Consider the following 18,016-nt stretch of genomic DNA (forward strand, 5'->3'; position numbering starts at 1 on the left):
AGGACTTTCTTGCTATTGAGGGAGTGCAGCGAAGGTTCACCAGACTGATTCCCGGGATGGCAGGACTGACATATGAGGAGAGACTGGATCGACTGGGCCTGTATTCATTGGAGTTTAGAAGAATGAGAGGGGATCTCATAGAAACATATAAAATTCTGACAGGACTGGACAGGTTAGATGCAAGAAGAATGTTTCTGATGTTGGGGAAGTCCAGAACCAGGGGTCACAGTGTAAGGATAAGGGGTAAGCCATTTAGGACAGAGATGAGGAGAAACTTCTTCACTCAGAGAGTTGTTAACCTGTGGAATTCTCTACCGCAGAGAGTTGTTGATGCCAGTTCGTTTCAAGTGGGAGTTAGATATGGCCCTTACGGCTAAAGGGATCAAGGGGTATGGAGAGAAAGCATGAAAGGGGTACTGAGGTGAATGATCGGCCATGATCTTATTGAATGGTGGTGCAGGCTCGAAGGGCCGAATGGCCTACTCCTGCACCTATTTTCTATGTTTCTATGATGTGCTTTAGTCAGTCATAACAAACCATCTTTAATTGCTGCCAAATCAGATCTATTATATATAACAAATATTAATATTAAATGTATGTACAAAAATATATCTATAGGTCACACTCTACTTTGCTCCAGGAACTAATAGCTGAGAAATTTGAGACTGATATTTATTTCATGAGAAACAGTTAATTACATGATAGTTTCATCAGTCATTCTTAAGTATATCCAACTGTATAACGGTTTGTTGATGTCAATCCAAATTAACATCCACAACAAAATATCATAGACTAAGCTTGACAATATTAACACTATGGCAGCATCAGAAATAGAACTGATTTTTTTTGATGAAATATATTTGCTCATTAATGATTTCTCTGTGCTTTACTGTCAATTGAATTACAAGAGTACCATGAAAGCTGGAAGCATATTCCTGTTCAGCTCAAATTTCAGCCTTTGAACTGTGCAGGTTACAAGCCTGAATTTAGTATAGCATGAATTTGTCAGTTTCTACAATATGGATAGGGACTAAACAATTTATTTAAACTAGTAATATTTCATCACAGTTACCACACACTTTTTTTAAAATAATGTTTTTTATTTGCGTTGCCTGAAACTGCCCAAACCAAAGTTACAAATGGCATTCTCTGAGACTGTGACCATCCTTCCTCGTCCTCCTACACTCTCTGCAGACTTTGACACCATCCTCTTCTGGGACTGCACTGCTCAGTTTCACGCTCACCTATCCATTGTAGCCAGAGCATGTTCAGCAATGGCTTTTCTTTCAACCCTCGCACCATTAACTCCAAAATCCCCAATTGAACTATTAAGCCTCCTTCTAATCCTCATCTGCATGCTGTCCTTTTTCTCTTGGCCTCTCCACTGCCTCTGTGCTGTTATATCGCTTGTCCGGCATTCAGTCTTGGGTGAGCCAAGATTTTCTCCAGCCAAATATTCGGAAGACCAAAGCCATAAACTCTATACCCTTGCCAGTGGCCACTATCTTAGTCTAAACAAGACCATTCATAAACTCAGGGCCCTATTTGACCCCAAACTGAACTTCTGGCTCCATATACTTTCCATCACAAAGATTGCCTACCTCCACCTCAGACCATCTACCGTAGGAACCATCATCCAATCCTTTGTCACTCCTATTCCAATGCTCTCCAAGCCAACCTTCAATTCTCCACGCTACATAAATCAACTCTGCAGCCAATATTCTATTCCCCAATAGGTCCCACTTGCCCATTATCCCATCCTCACAAACCTACATTCTGGTCCCCCAATACCTCAAATTTAAAATCACCATCATGCTTAAATCCGTTCACGTGCCTGCACTTCCCATTTTTGTAATGTCTTCTGAAATCAATACCAAACTCTTCTTTCCTCAGAGTTGGCCTAGAATCCATCTCCCCACCTTCACCATTGTTTTTTTTTTAAACTAAAGTGGAAAGACTTGCATTTTATACGACCTCACGTTGTCCTGAAGCGCTTTACAGGAAATGAAGTACTTTTGAAGTGATGTCACTGTTGCACTGTAGGAAACGCAGCAGCCAATTTGCAGACAGCAAGGTCCCATAAAGAGAAATGGGATAATGACCAGATAATGTTTTTATATGATGTTAGTTGAGAGAAAACTGTTGGACAGGGAATAGTTTCATGGGATCTTTTATGTCCACCTAAGACGGTGACGGGGCCTCAGTTTAACGTCTTAGCCAAAAGGTGGCACCTCCAACAGTGCAGCACACACCTCAGTACTGCACTGAAGTGTCAGCCTAGGTTATGTCCTCAAGTCTCTGCAGTGGGAATTGAACCCACAACCTTCCGATGCAAAGGTGAGAGTTGTACCTACTGAGGCACAGCTGACACCAACAGAAAATTATACAATCTGCTACAAAAAAAAATCTTTGGATGATCTAATTTTGTTTCTTTGTAAACAGAGTTGTACATTCTCTGCTTCCGTTCAGTTTAATTATGTTTACAGACAAATCAGACTTGATTTGGGCCAGCTCTTTAAAACTTACTAAAATTGAGGTAGGAGGCTTCCTTTGTACGAACACCTCCGACCCGAAAGAAATCTATGAATCTACCTGCTGGTCCCAGCGAAACGCAAGATCCCGGTCGGAGGCCTAGATTCACTGTGCAGCACATGGGGACCTGCCTTCGAGGTACCCAAGTCCAAGCTGGAGTCACGTGGGCCTAGACAACCAATCACGATGCAGTATTCTCAATGATAAGAATGGGAACTATGTATGAGTTCCTATTATTATTGAGAAAAACCCATAAAACACCTAAACACAGCATAATAAATAAATAAAACACCTCACATATTTAAAATTAATTGAAATTAAATGAAATTAAATGTTTTAGAAAATAAAAATATTTTTTGGATTTTTTTTTTAACGTGTTTCAATAGTGTTAAAAATAAACTTACCTTAATGGACAGTGTTTTTAACTATAAAATGTGTATTTAAATATAATTTTTATATGTTTTAAAACTCTTACGCGAGTAAAAGTAGGCTATGCACCTGCTTTCACCAGATGTAAAAGTTTGAAGGACATTTGCTGGGCATGAGTTGGGCAAATAGCCCAATTTCTCCTGTGCGGATGTCCTTCTCCCGGGGATGCGGAGGATTTGTCAAGAGAAATCTTTGACAAGATTGGAAAAGTTGGTTTTCGGCGCATGTGCATCGCGCCCCGAAAACTGGCTTTTGCGAGGCCTCGCCGGGTCAGTGCGCACTTTGTACGGACCCGGTGAGGCCGCAATTTTAGGCCCACTGTTGGTCACGCCTTTCTTTGATTAATGGAAAAGCTACTGTCATTTTAGTATGAGAGTCAAATTGACTTTTGTTTCTGTGGTCATTCTACTGAATGAATGCCCAATTGCTTATCCAACTCGTGTACTAAGGTAATGAGCCAAAAAACAGTAGCTTATGAATCTTCCCACATGGCAAGCTCCTGATCCCATTTGGACTGTCAGATGGAGGTGGTGAACAGATGTATGAAGGAATGTTAAAACAATGTCAGAAGGCAAGTCAATCTGTGCTGCAGTCCTGTTCATCTGCTGGCAGCCAGACTAGAAATAGCTTACACAGAGACCGGTGAGCAAGCTGCCATTTTACTAACAAATGGTGTTTAGAGTATGGAGACATGAAATTGTCTGACAAAATACAAGCAATGTAAAACAAAAACACTGAAAATGATGGAAAATATCTGACACAGCATAATTTATGATAATACCAAGATAATGGTCCTCATAATTAATTTTACTTTCAGGACATCTCTTAAAGGTACCACACTCTCTTGTCCTAACTGTATCCAAATCTCATAATTGTTATTCTACTAGCTAGACTAGATGATCTAGGGTTAAGCCAAGGTTAACCCTAGAGGTTAACAGCAGACGGCATTGCCATAGTAAGGCACAATCATTTTACCCCATCATTATGCCACAAGTAGGAAGGTTTTCCAAATGTAAAACAAACTAAAAGCATCAAATTGAATTAACCACAGACAGATTCATGCCTTTGTTTATCTTCATGCTAAATATTGAAATAAGTACAGACACAATTTATATACAATTTATTCAGCTAAAAGTCTATGATATCACCAACTTCAGCAAGGCAGATCTGTTCACGCTAAGCACCTTTGGAGAATATAAGAACATATTAATTAGGAGCAGGAGTAGGCCATTCAACCCCTCGAGCTTGCTCCACCATTCAATAAGATCATGGCTGATCTTCTACCTCAACTCCACTTTCCTGCACTATTTCCATATCCCTTAATTCCCTTATCCAAAAATCTATTGATCTCTGTCTTGAAAATACTCAAAGACTGAGCATCCACAGCTCTCTGGGGTAGAGAATTCTAAAGATTCACCACCCTCTGAGTGAAGAAATTTCTCCTCATCTCAGTCCTAAACGGCCGAACCCTTATTCTGAGACTGTGTCCCCTGGTTCTAGACTTCTCAGCCTGGGGAAACATCCTGCATCCACCCTGTCAAGCCATGTAAGAATTTTGTATGTTTCAATGAGATCATCTCTCACTTTTCTAATTTTTTTTGCCGCACTTCTGGTCTGCTGTCCGATCGTAAACGCTAATGCAGGGCGCGGCCGTCGTGCGCATGCGCAGTACACCCAGGGCTGAATCATCCATTTTATTATTCAATTTTCATGATGATGGAGGAGGACAACAGGCAGCATGCGCGAAGATCCACACAGGAGGCGAACAAAGCTCTTGTGGGGGCTATGGAGTGGAGATGGCAGGAACTCCATAGGGAGGGGTGGATCTAGACCCCTGCCAGCGATTTTTAACAAGATCTGTAGGGAGATAGCTGAAGACGTCTCTGCCTCAGATACAGTAATAAGGACTGCAACACAGTGCCGGAAAAAGTTTAACAATCTTTCGAGGGTTGGAAGAGTGAGTACAATTTTTATTCATGCACTCCTTTATTACTTAAATTATAAATCTGACACACTATTTGTTAGTTTGGCACCCTATTTGCCATGATTGATCTTTACACATTATTAGGATTGCTTTCGGAGATCTGATAAGATGTTTCCACACTTCAATGTCCTCCTGAAGAACTTCCAAGGCCATTAAACAGAGGACTCTATTCCATTCAGACAGTATGGTATAAGTGCTTTGATGGCTATCTTTGTGTGCCACAAGAGCAGATGGACACTCTAGTAACCATTCCCATTTTAATCTTTGCAGGCAAAGAAGTCCCACAACCGCCGGGAATGGTACAGACAGGCAGCGGTCCACCTCAGACCCTGCCACTTATGGACCTGGAGGAGTGAGTGGCAGGCCTCAGGTCATCGGCATCTCAGGTCAGGCACTGTCACTGGTGGCGCTGACCCTCCCTTGTGTCCAGAGGGTAAATCCTGCACACTCCCTGGGCTGGGTTGGGCAATGTGGTGCAGTGTCTGTGGAATAAGGTTGGGGCAATGTGATGCAGTGTCTCTGGACTAGATATAATGGAGTCTCGGCAGTCCTTCAAATGAGCCTGTGCTATGTGACCTTCCTCATGTCACCCTGCCCCCTCCCCTGCTGCTAACCACTCGTCTGTTGCTTTCTACTCAAAAGTTTGTCACCATCCTCCGTCTGCTCCACGATGACATACAAGCCGTGATCCTGACCAATGGATCCACCAGACCCAATCCACGTCTGGACCTGGGTCAAGCAAGGCTGCTTCATCACACCAACGCTGGAGTGAAGCTAAGTTATAGAACAAATGGGAATCTGTTCAACTTCCGCTACCTCCAGGCCAAATCCAAGGTCATCCTATCCTCTGTCATTGAACTACAGTACACAGACGACGCTTGCGTCCTGCGCACACACGGAGGCCAAACTCCAAGCCATCGTCAACAGCTTCACCGAGGCATACGAGAGCATGGGCTTTACACTAAACATCCGTAAGACAAAGATCCTCTACCAACCTGATCCCGCCACACAGCACTGCCCCTCCCCCCGGTTATCAAAATCCACGACGAGACCTTGGACAACATCGACCATTTTCCATATCTCAGGAGCCTACTGTCAGCAAGGGCAGATATCGATGACAAGGTCCAACACCACCTTCAGTGTGCCAGCGCAGCCTTTGGTTGCCCGAGGAAGAGAGTGTTTGAAGACCAGGACTTCAAATTTGGCACCAAGCTTATGGTCTACAAGACAGTAGCGATACCCGTTCTCCCATTTGGCTCAGATGTGGACTATATACAACAGGCATCTCAAAACGCAGGAGAGATATCACCAGCGCTGTCTCTCCAAGATCCTGCAAATCCACTGGCAGGATAGACACACCAACATGGTGTTCTTGCTCAAGCCAACATCCCCAGTATTGAAGCATTGACCACGCTTGATCAGCTCGGTTGGGCGGGCCACATCGTCCGCAGGCCCGACACGAGACTCCCAAAGCAAGCGCTCTACTCGGAGCTTCAACATGGCAAGCGAGCCCCAGGTGGGCAGAGGAAACGCTTCAAGGACACCCTCAAAGACTCCTTGATAAAGTGCAACATCCCCACCGACACCTGAGGATCCCTGGCCCAAGACCGCCTAAAGCAGAGGAAGAGCATCCAGGAGGACGCTGACAACCTTGAGTCTAATCGGCGAGAGGAAGCAGAAACCAAGCGCAGACAGTGGAAGGAGCGTGCGGCAAACCAGGCTCCCCACCCACCCTTTCCTTCAACCACTGTCTGCCCCACCTGTGACAGAGACTATAGGTCCCGCATTTGACTGTACAGTCACCTGAGAACTCATTTTTAGAGTGGAAGTAAGTCATCCTCGACTCCGAGGGACTGCCTATGATGATGACTGCCAGATGACTAGTCAGAGGCGCCGAATCCTTGGGATCAACACTCCACGTCAGCCCAACATGTGGAGGAGGAATTTGACGAAGAGGTGTTGACAGAGACCGATCAGCTGACCCCAGGGGGGTGTGTGCAGATGCAGTCTACGCCTCTTTTAACACTGGCAAACGCCTCGTCTGAGGATGATCAAATATTCCCAGGCTTTGTGATCTCTGAGGCTCCTGGGACTAACAACCTGCAGCAACGCAGTTCTCCGGTAGAATCTTGTATGCCATCTCTCCGGAGGGAGAGTCGGTAAAGCCGGTCTGCTGACAGACAGGCAGACGCAGAACTGGACATGGTGGATCTGTCCAGGGAGAGCATCAGGCTCCTTGAAGTCCTGGGTAGGATTCCCGCGAGCATTGACAGTCTGAAAGTGACTATAACGGAGGTAGGGTCGCAGATCGTCGGTGCGAGCCGTGATACCTGCGAGGCCATCACTGCCCACACGAGGCTGGTGGCCTCCACCAGTCACACTGGAGTCCCGGAAATGTGGCGAGCAGCCTTTCCGAGTTCCCCAGTGTGACACCCAGACACATATCCACACCATCTGTGACTGGCGACGCCAATGAAGAAGCTCACCAGTCACACGCCGGGCCTTCCACGTCACAAGCTGGTCCAGTGTATCCCCAGGAGGCGTCTCCAATGTCCAATGTCTCTCCCCCCCACCCCCACAACATAGCAGCGTTCTGACAACGTGCTGCACGCTATTGTGGCACCACTTTGGTTATAAGGAGCAGGCGCGGGAGGGGGCCAAGGGTAAGGTGGGAGGGGAAAGCCGGTGGTAAAAGACCGTGAGGCAGGGGTGTTTGTTATGTTGTTGTTGTTTTTGTTGTAGTATAATCACGGTTTGATCACAATTTGTGTTATTTTATTAAAGTTTCAACATTTCAAATTATGTTCACAAAGTTTTAAAATGTTACAATGTTTGATAAATTCTTTTGTTCACCTTAACCATTCCTGTGTAGTGTCTCATTTGCAGAATAAGAGGGGGAAAATCAATATGGTGAGATAGAGTGGCCAGGCAACGTGTTATTAAACGTGCCGTTCACTCTTCAAGCAAAGCGTTGAATTATGAGCTGCTGACGTAAGGCTTTTGCAGCGGCAAAATTTGCACGATGCCTCCACTGTGGTTGTGGTGGGAGTGGTGGTGGCATGGGTTCCTCGCCAGGCTCTTCTTCCTCATCCTCCTCCCCTCTCTCCTGAGGTGGTCCTGCAGTCCCCATTGGCAAATCCTGTCCCCTCATGATGGTTAAGTTGTGCAGCATGCAGCACACCACAATGAGCCCAGAGATCTGCTGAGGGGAGTATTGGAGGCAGCCTCCAGAGTGGTCCAGGCATCGGAAGCGCTGCTTGTGCACTCCAATTGTCTGTTCGATGATGTTGCGTGTGGCTCCATGTCTCTCATTACAGTGATGCTCGACTTGTGTCTGAGGCTTCCGGAGGGGGGTCATGAGCCAGGTGGCAAGGCCGTAAACTTTGTCCCCCAGCATCCAGCTCTGGCCTTGTGGTTGAAGCTGGAACAGGCCTGAGGCAGTGCTCTCACGCAAGATGAAAGCATCATGGATGCTCCCTGGATATTGGGCATTGACTACCATGATGCGCTGAGTATGGTCGCAGACGATCTGTACGTTCATGGAGTGAAATCCCTTTCGGTTTCAGAAAACCTCTGGATTCTCTAAAGGTGCTCACAGGGCGATGTGCATATAGTCAGGGGCCCCTTGAACCTTGGGGAAGCCAGCAAATCGTCCAAAACCTACAGCCCTCTCATTTTGGGCCTCCTTGGGCATTGGGAAGTTTATGAAGTCCATCCTGCGTGCACACAGTGCAGTAGTCACCTGGCGAATGCTGCAATATGTAACATGCTGCGATTTGGAACATACGACCCCCGATGATGCATGAAAGGAGCCGGAGGTATAGAAGGCAAGTGCTGCAGTCACCTTCACCTCGACACACAGTGCAGTCCTGATGCCGCTGGTATGCTGTAGGTCTGCCTTTATGAGCTGGCATATCTCTGTCAGCACTTCCTTTTGGAAGCGCAGCCTTCTAACACACTGTGCCTCAGAGAGCTGCAGGTATGAGCGCTGTTCCCTGTAAAGTCGTTGGGGCTTAGGCCTCCTCCCCATACGTCTGCGACCTCTTTGATTACGTGAAAATGATCATCAATAAGCCTTCTTGTAGCTCGACACCGTATAAATACAGCAGCCAGGAATAATGGTTGACATAATATAGCCCCATCTTTTAAAATGTCCTTAAATGTCCTTTAAAACGAACTATAAACTCACATAAAACTTCACTATGAAAAATGCAGTCACCTTCTCCCAAACCTTTTATGCACTCAACTTCTCCGCAGTTTTCAGGATGGTGCCGTTAGCACCGGGTGCACCCTGGGTCCGACCATTTTTTGCTGGTGAGTTCCCGGGTGGACGGTAAATTGGACGATATCGGCGAAAGTTCGGCCCAGAGCGCTAGTGCAGTGTTGCACGCCAATTGACGTCATCTAAACGGTGAAAACATCGAGCAAGCGCTAAGTTTTAGTGCCACTGCGCTAAACCAGCCGAAAGTTCTGTCCAGGCGCAAAATGTTGTGCACCTCGTTTTGCGCCTCACACACAGGCACTAAACAATTGCAAATTAGCCAAAAATCCAGCCGCAAAGCTGCACACAATACTCCAGGTGCGGTCTCACCAGGGCTCTATATAATTGCAGTAAGATGGCTTTACTCTTATACTCAAATCCTGTAATAAAGGTTAACATACCATTTGCTTTCTTAATTACTTGCTGTACCTGCATGTTAACTTGCAGTGATTTGTGCAAGGACACGCAGGTCGCTCTGAACACCAAGATTTCCTAATCTCTCACCATTTAAAAAATACTCTGCTTTTCTATTTTTCCTACGAAAGTGGATGGCTTCACATTTCTCTATATTATATTCCATTTGAAAGAAAGAAAGACTTGGATTTATATAGCGCCTTTCAAGGCCACCAGACGTCTCAAAGCGCTTTACAGCCAATTAAGTACATTTTGGAGGGTAGTCACTTTTGCAATGTGGAAAACGCGGCAGCAAATTTGCGCACAAGCAAGCTCCCACAAACAGCAACATAATAATTACCAGATAATGGGCCCAAGTTTCCACACGATAAAAAACGGGCGCCCCTCTGAGCTGGGCGCCCGTTTTTCGCGCCTAAAACGGCGCCGGAAAAGAAACTCGCGATTCTGGAGAGCCCTGCAGCTCCTTGTCTGTTTGGCGGGCGCCCAGGGGGGCGGAGCTTACACTCGCGCCGATTTTGTAAGTGGGAGGGGGCGGGTACTATTTTAATTAGTTTTTTTCCTGCCGGCAACCCTGCGCGTGCGCGTTGGAGCGTTCGCGCACGCGCAGTGTGAAGGAAACATTGGCACTCGGCCATTTTTGTAGTTCTTTGTAGCTGTTTAATTTTTGAACATTTTTTAATAAAAGCACATTGCCATCAGCACATCAGCACTGAGGCTTCTTGCAGCCTTCTCACTGTCTCCTTCCCGCCCGCCATCTGGAACGGCTTCGTCCCTTCCCCCCCCCCCCCCCACGGCGTTCAGTCGATCGGGCCCGCACTCCCGCCCACCCGCTGTCTGGAACGTCTTCCTCCCCCCCGCTGCGGTCGGGCGGTCGGTCGGTCCCGCACTCCCTCCCTCCCGCCCGCCCGCCGTCGGGAACGGCTTTCTCCTCCCCTCCTGCCGTCGGGAACGAACGAACGAACTTGTGTGGCTGGCTGAAGCACTTTCACACAGGTAGGAAGATGGTTTATTTAATCTTTTCTTTGCTTATAAATTTTTATTCAGGTTGGATTTATTTGTATAATATTTGTAGAAGTATAAATAAGGATTTATTGTCGAATTTAATGAGTTCCCTTCCCCCCCCCCCACCTCGTTCTGGACGCCTAATTTGTAACCTGCGCCTGATTTTTTAATGTGTAGAACAGGTTTTTTCAGTTCTACAAAAATCTTCACTTGCTCCATTCTAAGTTAGTTTGGAGTACGTTTTCACTGTGGAAACTTTGAAATCAGGCGTCAGTGGCCGGATACGCCCCCTTTTGAAGAAAAAATTCTGTTCCAAAGTAGAACTGTTCTACCTGACTAGAACTGCAGAAAATAAAAGTGGAGAATTGCGATTTCTAAGATACTCCGTTCTCCACCAGTTGCTCCTAAAAATCAGGCGCAAATCATGTGGAAACTTGGGTCCAATATGTTTTTGTTATGTTGATTGAGGGATAAATATTGGCCAGCACACCAGGGATAACTCCCCTGCTCTTCTTCAAAATAGTGCCACGGGATCTTTTATGTCCACCTGAGAGAGCAGGCAGGGCTTTGGTTTAACGCCTCATGCCATGTTCTTGCCCATTCACTTAGCCTGTCCTATCCCCTTGAAGCTTCTTTGCATCCTCCTCACAACTTACATTCCCATCTAGCTTTGTATCATCAGCAAACTTGGATATATTACATTTGGTCCTCTTATCCAAATCATTGATATAGATTGTGAATAGCTGAGGCCCAAGCACCGATCCTTGCGGCACCCCACTAGTTACAGTCTGCCAACCTGAAAATGACACGTTCATTTCTACTCTCTGATTTCTGTACATTAGCCAATTCTCAATCTATGCTAGTATATTACCCCCAATTCTATGAGCCCTAATATTGTTTAATAACCTCTTGTGGGGCATCTTATCGAATGCCTTCTAAAAATCCAAATACACCACATCCACTGGTTCCCCCTTATCTATTCTACTAGTTACAACCTCAAAAAACTCTTAACAGATGTCAAAATAGATTTTGCCTTCATAAATCCATGTTGACTCTGCCCAATCCTATTATTATTTTCTAAGTGCCCTTTTACCATGTCCTTAATAATAGATTCTGGCATTTTCCCTATGACTGATGTCAGGCTAACTGTTCCCCGTTTTCTCTCTCTCTCTCTCTCCTTTCTTAAATAGCAGGGTTACATTAGCTACCTTCCAATCTGCGGTAACTGTTCTAGAATCTATGGAATTTTGGAATATGACAACCAATGCATCCACTATCTCCACCTCTTTCAAACCCCTAGGATGTAGGTCATCAAGTTCAGGGGATTTATCGGCTTTCAATCCCATTAATTTCTCCAGTATTTTTTTACAATACTAATTTCTTTCAGTTCCTTATTCTCGCTAGACCTTTGGTTCTCCACTATCTCCGGCAGGTTTTTTATGTCTTTTTCCATGAAGACACACACAGAGTATTTGTTTCATTTCTCTAAAAGTAAAACACTGTACGGAGACTGCTACATTTCTGTTAATGTATCCAAATTCAAAAACTAAGTATAATGTTGCATCTTTGCGAAAAATAAAAACAGGCTTGAGGGTTACTTCAACTTATTTTAAAATGGCCGTTTAAATGCTGGTCATTCTTGCTTGCTTTTGCTTTAGTATTGACTATGTGGGGTATAATGTGAGGAAAGCGTTAAATAAATTATATTTAGGTATGAGATACAAACTAAACATTGATTGGCATTTGGCTTTATAAACGTGTTAAAATGAAAGCTGTCAAACAGACAGAACAAGGAGTATTAAGATCTGCTTGAGCTGGCAAAGCTGGCATAATAATGATCAATGCAATGGTAGGGATATTATGCAGCATAATCTTTTTAAAAGAATCTTAATACATAATGGATGTTGTCAGCACATATGCAGATGCTGACCCCATGTACCAGATGATGCTGCCAAGTAGATGAGAAAGTGGAAGGGACCAAGGACAGATCTTTGGTGGACTACAGAGATAATGATGTGGGGGCGGGAATAGTAGTCACTGCTGGAGATGTGCTGGCTACGATCAGATAGCTAAGAGTGGAACAAAGAGAGGGAAACCCCACTGAATTGGACAACAGAGGAAAGGCTACGGAGGAGAATGGTGTAAGTAAATGTGCAGAAGAGAGTGATGCTTGATGTGGTTAAACCAGATACATTCAAGTCTGCACCCTATGAATTTGAGGGAGCACAGATGGGGGCTACCAGGGGATTGTCAGGGATGGGAGATAGTAAATGTCTTGCTGGGGTCAAGGGCATCAAAGGTGGATGTAAGAGTGATTAAGCAGATAGACGGCAGCAGAAGTATTGTGGTGACTCAAGGGCCATAGGCTAGGCAGATGGGATTTTAAAAGTGGAATTGTAAGTGACTTGGGAGGGAAGAATTTTTTCCATGGACAAACACAGAAGTGGGATTGGAAAGGGGCATGGGGATGTGTGTGGTGAGGAGTACAAGGAAGTGGCCAGAGATGTGCAGTATATAAATGGCTGAAAAAGTAAAATTTCAAAAGGGCACATGGAAAGAGGCTGAATGAGACTAAGTGGATTGCTCTTTCAGAGAGCTGGCACAGGTGTGATAGACAAACCAGTTCTTTATGTGCTGTGAAATTCTGACCCTATAATTCGCAATGCTGGACCTCAGATCTGAGGACTCTTTCCACTTCCCTTTAAGGCTTTCTTTAAATGTTAAAGTCTCCAATATTCAGATTCCTGTCAGTTATTATCATGGACTTATGAGAAGAACGCAGCTGGATGAGAAAACCCAAACATAAATAGTTATTACATAAAAGGACAACAGCAACAAGGACACTCACTACACAATTTGTAAATGTACACCTGAGCAACCATCTAATCAATGGGTTCATGCAAGGTTTTTTTATAAAAAAAGGTGAATGGGCTTTGAGTACATGGAAGCTTATCTTTGTATGCAGGTAAAGCAACCCCAGGAGCCAGATTTTCGGCAGGTTTGCGACCGGGTTTTTGCCGTGATTTGACCCTCCACAGCGAAAACCCGGTCGCCTGTTTGCGGCGGCGCTTCCAAGTACCGCTGGGGAGAGGTGCGCTGACGTGCAACGACGCGGATTGCGTTGGACTATCGGCACTCTCCCAACCCGTACGCCACGCCCAGAATAGTGACAGAATAGTGTCGGTGCAGCCTTGCCAGCAGCGGTAAGTATGAAAACCTGCAAAAAAAAAGTACGTTCAAGTTTTTATTTTTGAATTTTTTTCAACGATTCGATAGATAAGGGTCTTGTAATGTTTTTGGAATGTTTTTTACAATTTCTTTTTGTTTTCCCCCCCTCCTAAGGTCTCTCTCGCAGCGCTCCCAGCCCCAGACTAAAGTTGCCGAAACTCACGGTTTGCGCCGCGAATGCTTGTGCAACGCCTCCCTTACGAATGCGCCCCGGCACAGACGTAAAGGTAAGTTTCATGTCTAGCTACCGTTTTCGCCGAAAGACCCCGAAAGCCGAAAATCCGGCCCCAGGATTTAAACACACGATCACAAGACCCTGATATTAAATACATTACTGGTCTAACCTGAAAATGTTTTTGTTTCTGTGAGGCAGGAATTATCTGGTTTATGTAGACTTAAGACATATATTGTCATTGGGTCAACATTTTAGATCGCCCTACTGAATATCACTGTGGGAGTACCTTCACCACATGAACTGCAATGGTTCAAAAAGAACGCCCACCACCATTCTTGCAAGGGCAATTATGGATGGGCAATAAATGCTGGCATTGCCGGCGACGCTCATATCCCAAGAATAAATATTTTTAAAAATAGGCACTTTGCAACTAGCAAATTAGTAGATTTTTTAAAATCTGAACTCAGACATGCACGTTAGAATCAATATTTGCATGTTGTTCACATGTGAATTGTTGTCTCCACCAAGGTTATTAGTTGATGGATGTATGGTTCCTGACTGATAAATGATGCGTTTAAAAGCCACTTAGGAAGCAAAACACAGCAGACAAATTAATTCAACAAGAACATTTTAGCTATTAACATTAGTATGGCCAGGTGGAAGCTGGTAATGCTGAAGACTGTACTGCATGATAGGATTCAGCTTGACCTTTTCAATACTAGTAGAGCAGATGGCGAGCGATCTCGGACATATATTGCAGACATTAAGTTAAAAGATTCTCCATTTGAATACTTTCTCTTTGTGGCTTTGTCTTTTTTTTTTAAATTAATTTCTGTTTCCCTCTCTTCATCAAAAAAATCAGAGTTACTTTTTAAAATTCTAAAAGGACAGAGGGTGTTAAAAAAACAAGCCTAAAGGCTTTGTGTCTTAATGCAAGGAGTATCCGCAATAAGGTGGATGAATTAACTGTGCAAATAGATGTTAACAAATATGATGTGATTGGGATTACGGAGACGTGGCTCCAGGATGAGCAGGGCTGGGAACTCAACATCCAGGGGTATTCAACATTCAGGAAGGATAGAATAAAAGGAAAAGGAGGTGGGGTAGCATTGCTGGTTAAGGAGGAGATTAAGGCAATAGTTAGGAAGGACATTAGCTTGGATGATGTGGAATCTATATGGGTAGAGCTGCAGAACACCAAAGGGCAAAAAACGTTAGTGGGAGTTGTGTACAGACCTCCAAACAGTAGTAGTGATGTTGGGGAGGGCATCAAACAGGAAATTAGGGGTGCGTGCAATAAAGGTGCAGCAGTTATAATGGGTGACTTTAATATGCACATAGATTGGGCTAACCAAACTGGAAGCAATACGGTGGAGGAGGATTTTCTGGAGTGCATAAGGGATGGTTTTTTAGACCAATATGTCGAGGAACCAACTAGGGGGGAGGCCATCTTAGACTGGGTGTTATGTAATGAGAAAGGATTAATTAGCAATCTCGTTGTGCGAGGCCCCTTGGGGAAGAGTGACCATAATATGGTGGAATTCTGCATTAGGATGGAGAATGAAACAGTTAATTCAGAGACCATGGTCCAGAACTTAAAGAAGGCTAACTTTGAAGGTATGAGGCGTGAATTGGCTGAGATGGATTGGCGAATGATACTTAAGGGGTTGACTGTGGATGGGCAATGGCAGACATTTAGAGACCGCATGGATGAACTACAACAATTGTACATTCCTGTCTGGCATAGAAATAAAAAAGGGAAGGTGGCTCAACCGTGGCTATCAAGGGAAATCAGGGATAGTATTAAAGCCAAGGAAGTGGCATACAAATTGGCCAGAAATAGCAGCGAACCTGGGGACTGGGAGAAATTTAGAACTCAGCAGAGGAGGACAAAGGGTTTGATTAGGGCAGGGAAAATGGAGTATGAGAAGAAGCTTGCAGGGAACATTAAGACGGATTGCAAAAGTTTCTATAGGTATGTAAAGAGAAAAAGGTTAGTAAAGACAAACGTAGGTCCCCTGCAGTCAGAATCAGGGGAAGTCATAACGGGGAACAAAGAAATGGCGGACCAATTGAACAAGTACTTTGGTTCGGTATTCACGAAGGAGGACACGAACAACCTTCCGGTTATAAAAGGGGTCGGGGGGTCTAGTAAGGAGGAGGAACTGAGGGAAATCCTTATTAGCCGGGAAATTGTGTTGGGGAAATTGATGGGATTGAAGGCCGATAAATCCCCAGGGCCTGATGGACTGCATCCCAGAGTACTTAAGGAGGTGGCCTTGGAAATAGTGGATGCGTTGACAGTCATTTTCCAACATTCCATTGACTCTGGATCAGTTCCTATGGAGTGGAGGGTAGCCAATGTAACCCCACTTTTTAAAAAAGGAGGGAGAGAGAAAACAGGGAATTATAGACCGGTCAGCCTGACATCGGTAGTGGGTAAAATATGGAATCAATTATTAGGGATGTCATAGCAGTGCATTTGGAAAGAGGTGACATGATAGGTCCAAGTCAGCATGGATTTGTGAAAGGGAAATCATGCTTGACAAATCTTCTGGAATTTTTTGAGGATGTTTCCAGTAGAGTGGATAAGGGAGAACCAGTTGATGTGGTATATTTGGACTTTCAGAAGGCGTTCGACAAGGTCCCACACAAGAGATTAATGTGCAAAGTTAGAGCACATGGGATTGGGGGTAGTGTACTGACATGGATTGAGAACTGGTTGTCAGACAGGAAGCAAAGAGTAGGAGTAAATGGGTACTTTTCAGAATGGCAGGCAGTGACTAGTGGGGTACCGCAAGGTTCTGTGCTGGGGCCCCAGCTGTTTACACTGTACATTAATGATTTAGATGAGGGGATTAAATGTAGTATCTCCAAATTTGCGGATGACACTAAGTTGGGTGGCAGTGTGAGCTGCGAGGAGGATGCTGTGAGGCTGCAGAGCGACTTGGATAGGTTAGGTGAGTGGGCAAATGCATGGCAGATGAAGTATAATGTGGATAAATGTGAGGTTATCCACTTTGGTGGTAAAAACAGAGAGACAGACTATTATCTGAATGGTGACAGATTAGGAAAAGGGGAGGTGCAAAGAGACCTGGGTGTCATGGTACATCAGTCATTGAAGGTTGGCATGCAGGTGCAGCAGGCGGTTAAGAAAGCAAATGGCATGTTGGCCTTCATAGCAAGAGGATTTGAGTACAGGGGCAGGGAGGTGTTGCTACAGTTGTACAGGGCATTGGTGAGGCCACACCTGGAGTATTGTGTACAGTTTTGGTCTCCTAACCTGAGGAAGGACATTCTTGCTATTGAGGGAGTGCAGCGAAGGTTCACCAGACTGATTCCCGGGATGGCGGGACTGACCTATCAAGAAAGACTGGATCAACTGGGCTTGTATTCACTGGAGTTCAGAAGAATGAGAGGGGACCTCATAGAAACATATAAAATTCTGACGGGGTTAGACAGGTTAGATGCAGGAAGAATGTTCCCAATGTTGGGGAAGTCCAGAACCAGGGGTCACAGTCTAAGGATAAGGGGTAAGCCATTTAGGACCGAGATGCGGAGGAACTTCTTCACCCAGAGAGTGGTGAACCTGTGGAATTCTCTACCACAGAAAGTTGTTGAGGCCAATTCACTAAATATATTCAAAAAGGAGTTAGATGAAGTCCTTACTGCTAGGGGGATCAAGGGGTATGGTGAGAAAGCAGGAATGGGGTACTGAAGTTGAATGTTCAGCCATGAACTCATTGAATGGCGGTGCAGGCTAGAAGGGCCGAATGGCCTACTCCTGCACCTATTTTCTATGTTTCTATGTTTCTAAAAGACATGTGAAACAAGTGCTTTTGAGAAAGAACAATAATAAACCCTATAAGTTAACATTCTTGTATCATTTTTCTTTCCAAAATGGCACTCTTAGGGAATTTGTGATTTTCTTACAGCATTTCCTTTTCTGGGTTATTTGTACTCCTGTAATTATTTCCTCCTGAATATTTGT

At 44.8% G+C, this 18,016-nt stretch overlaps 2 protein-coding genes across 9 annotated transcripts in view; one reads left to right on the forward strand and one right to left on the reverse strand.

Annotated features, from left to right (window-relative positions):
- Positions 1 to 18,016, reverse strand: part of cmss1 (cms1 ribosomal small subunit homolog) — a 362,453-nt gene that overhangs the window by 75,949 nt on the left and 268,488 nt on the right. The window lies entirely within an intron of this gene.
- Positions 1 to 18,016, forward strand: part of filip1l (filamin A interacting protein 1-like) — a 293,850-nt gene that overhangs the window by 21,582 nt on the left and 254,252 nt on the right. For 2 of the 3 annotated variants that reach the window (XM_070893707.1, XM_070893704.1), the window contains exon 1: positions 14,017 to 14,077. The exons of the other annotated variant lie outside the window; for it this stretch is intronic. In XM_070893707.1, the coding sequence (XP_070749808.1) occupies positions 14,054 to 14,077 (24 nt within the window). In that variant the 5' untranslated portion in view covers positions 14,017 to 14,053. Of the gene's footprint in view, positions 1 to 14,016; positions 14,078 to 18,016 lie in introns of those variants that run through there. 3 annotated transcript variants of the gene reach the window in all.

The sequence above is a fragment of the Pristiophorus japonicus genome, chromosome 11 (genome assembly GCF_044704955.1).
Source record: "Pristiophorus japonicus isolate sPriJap1 chromosome 11, sPriJap1.hap1, whole genome shotgun sequence".
Classification (NCBI taxonomy): domain Eukaryota; kingdom Metazoa; phylum Chordata; class Chondrichthyes; family Pristiophoridae; genus Pristiophorus; species Pristiophorus japonicus.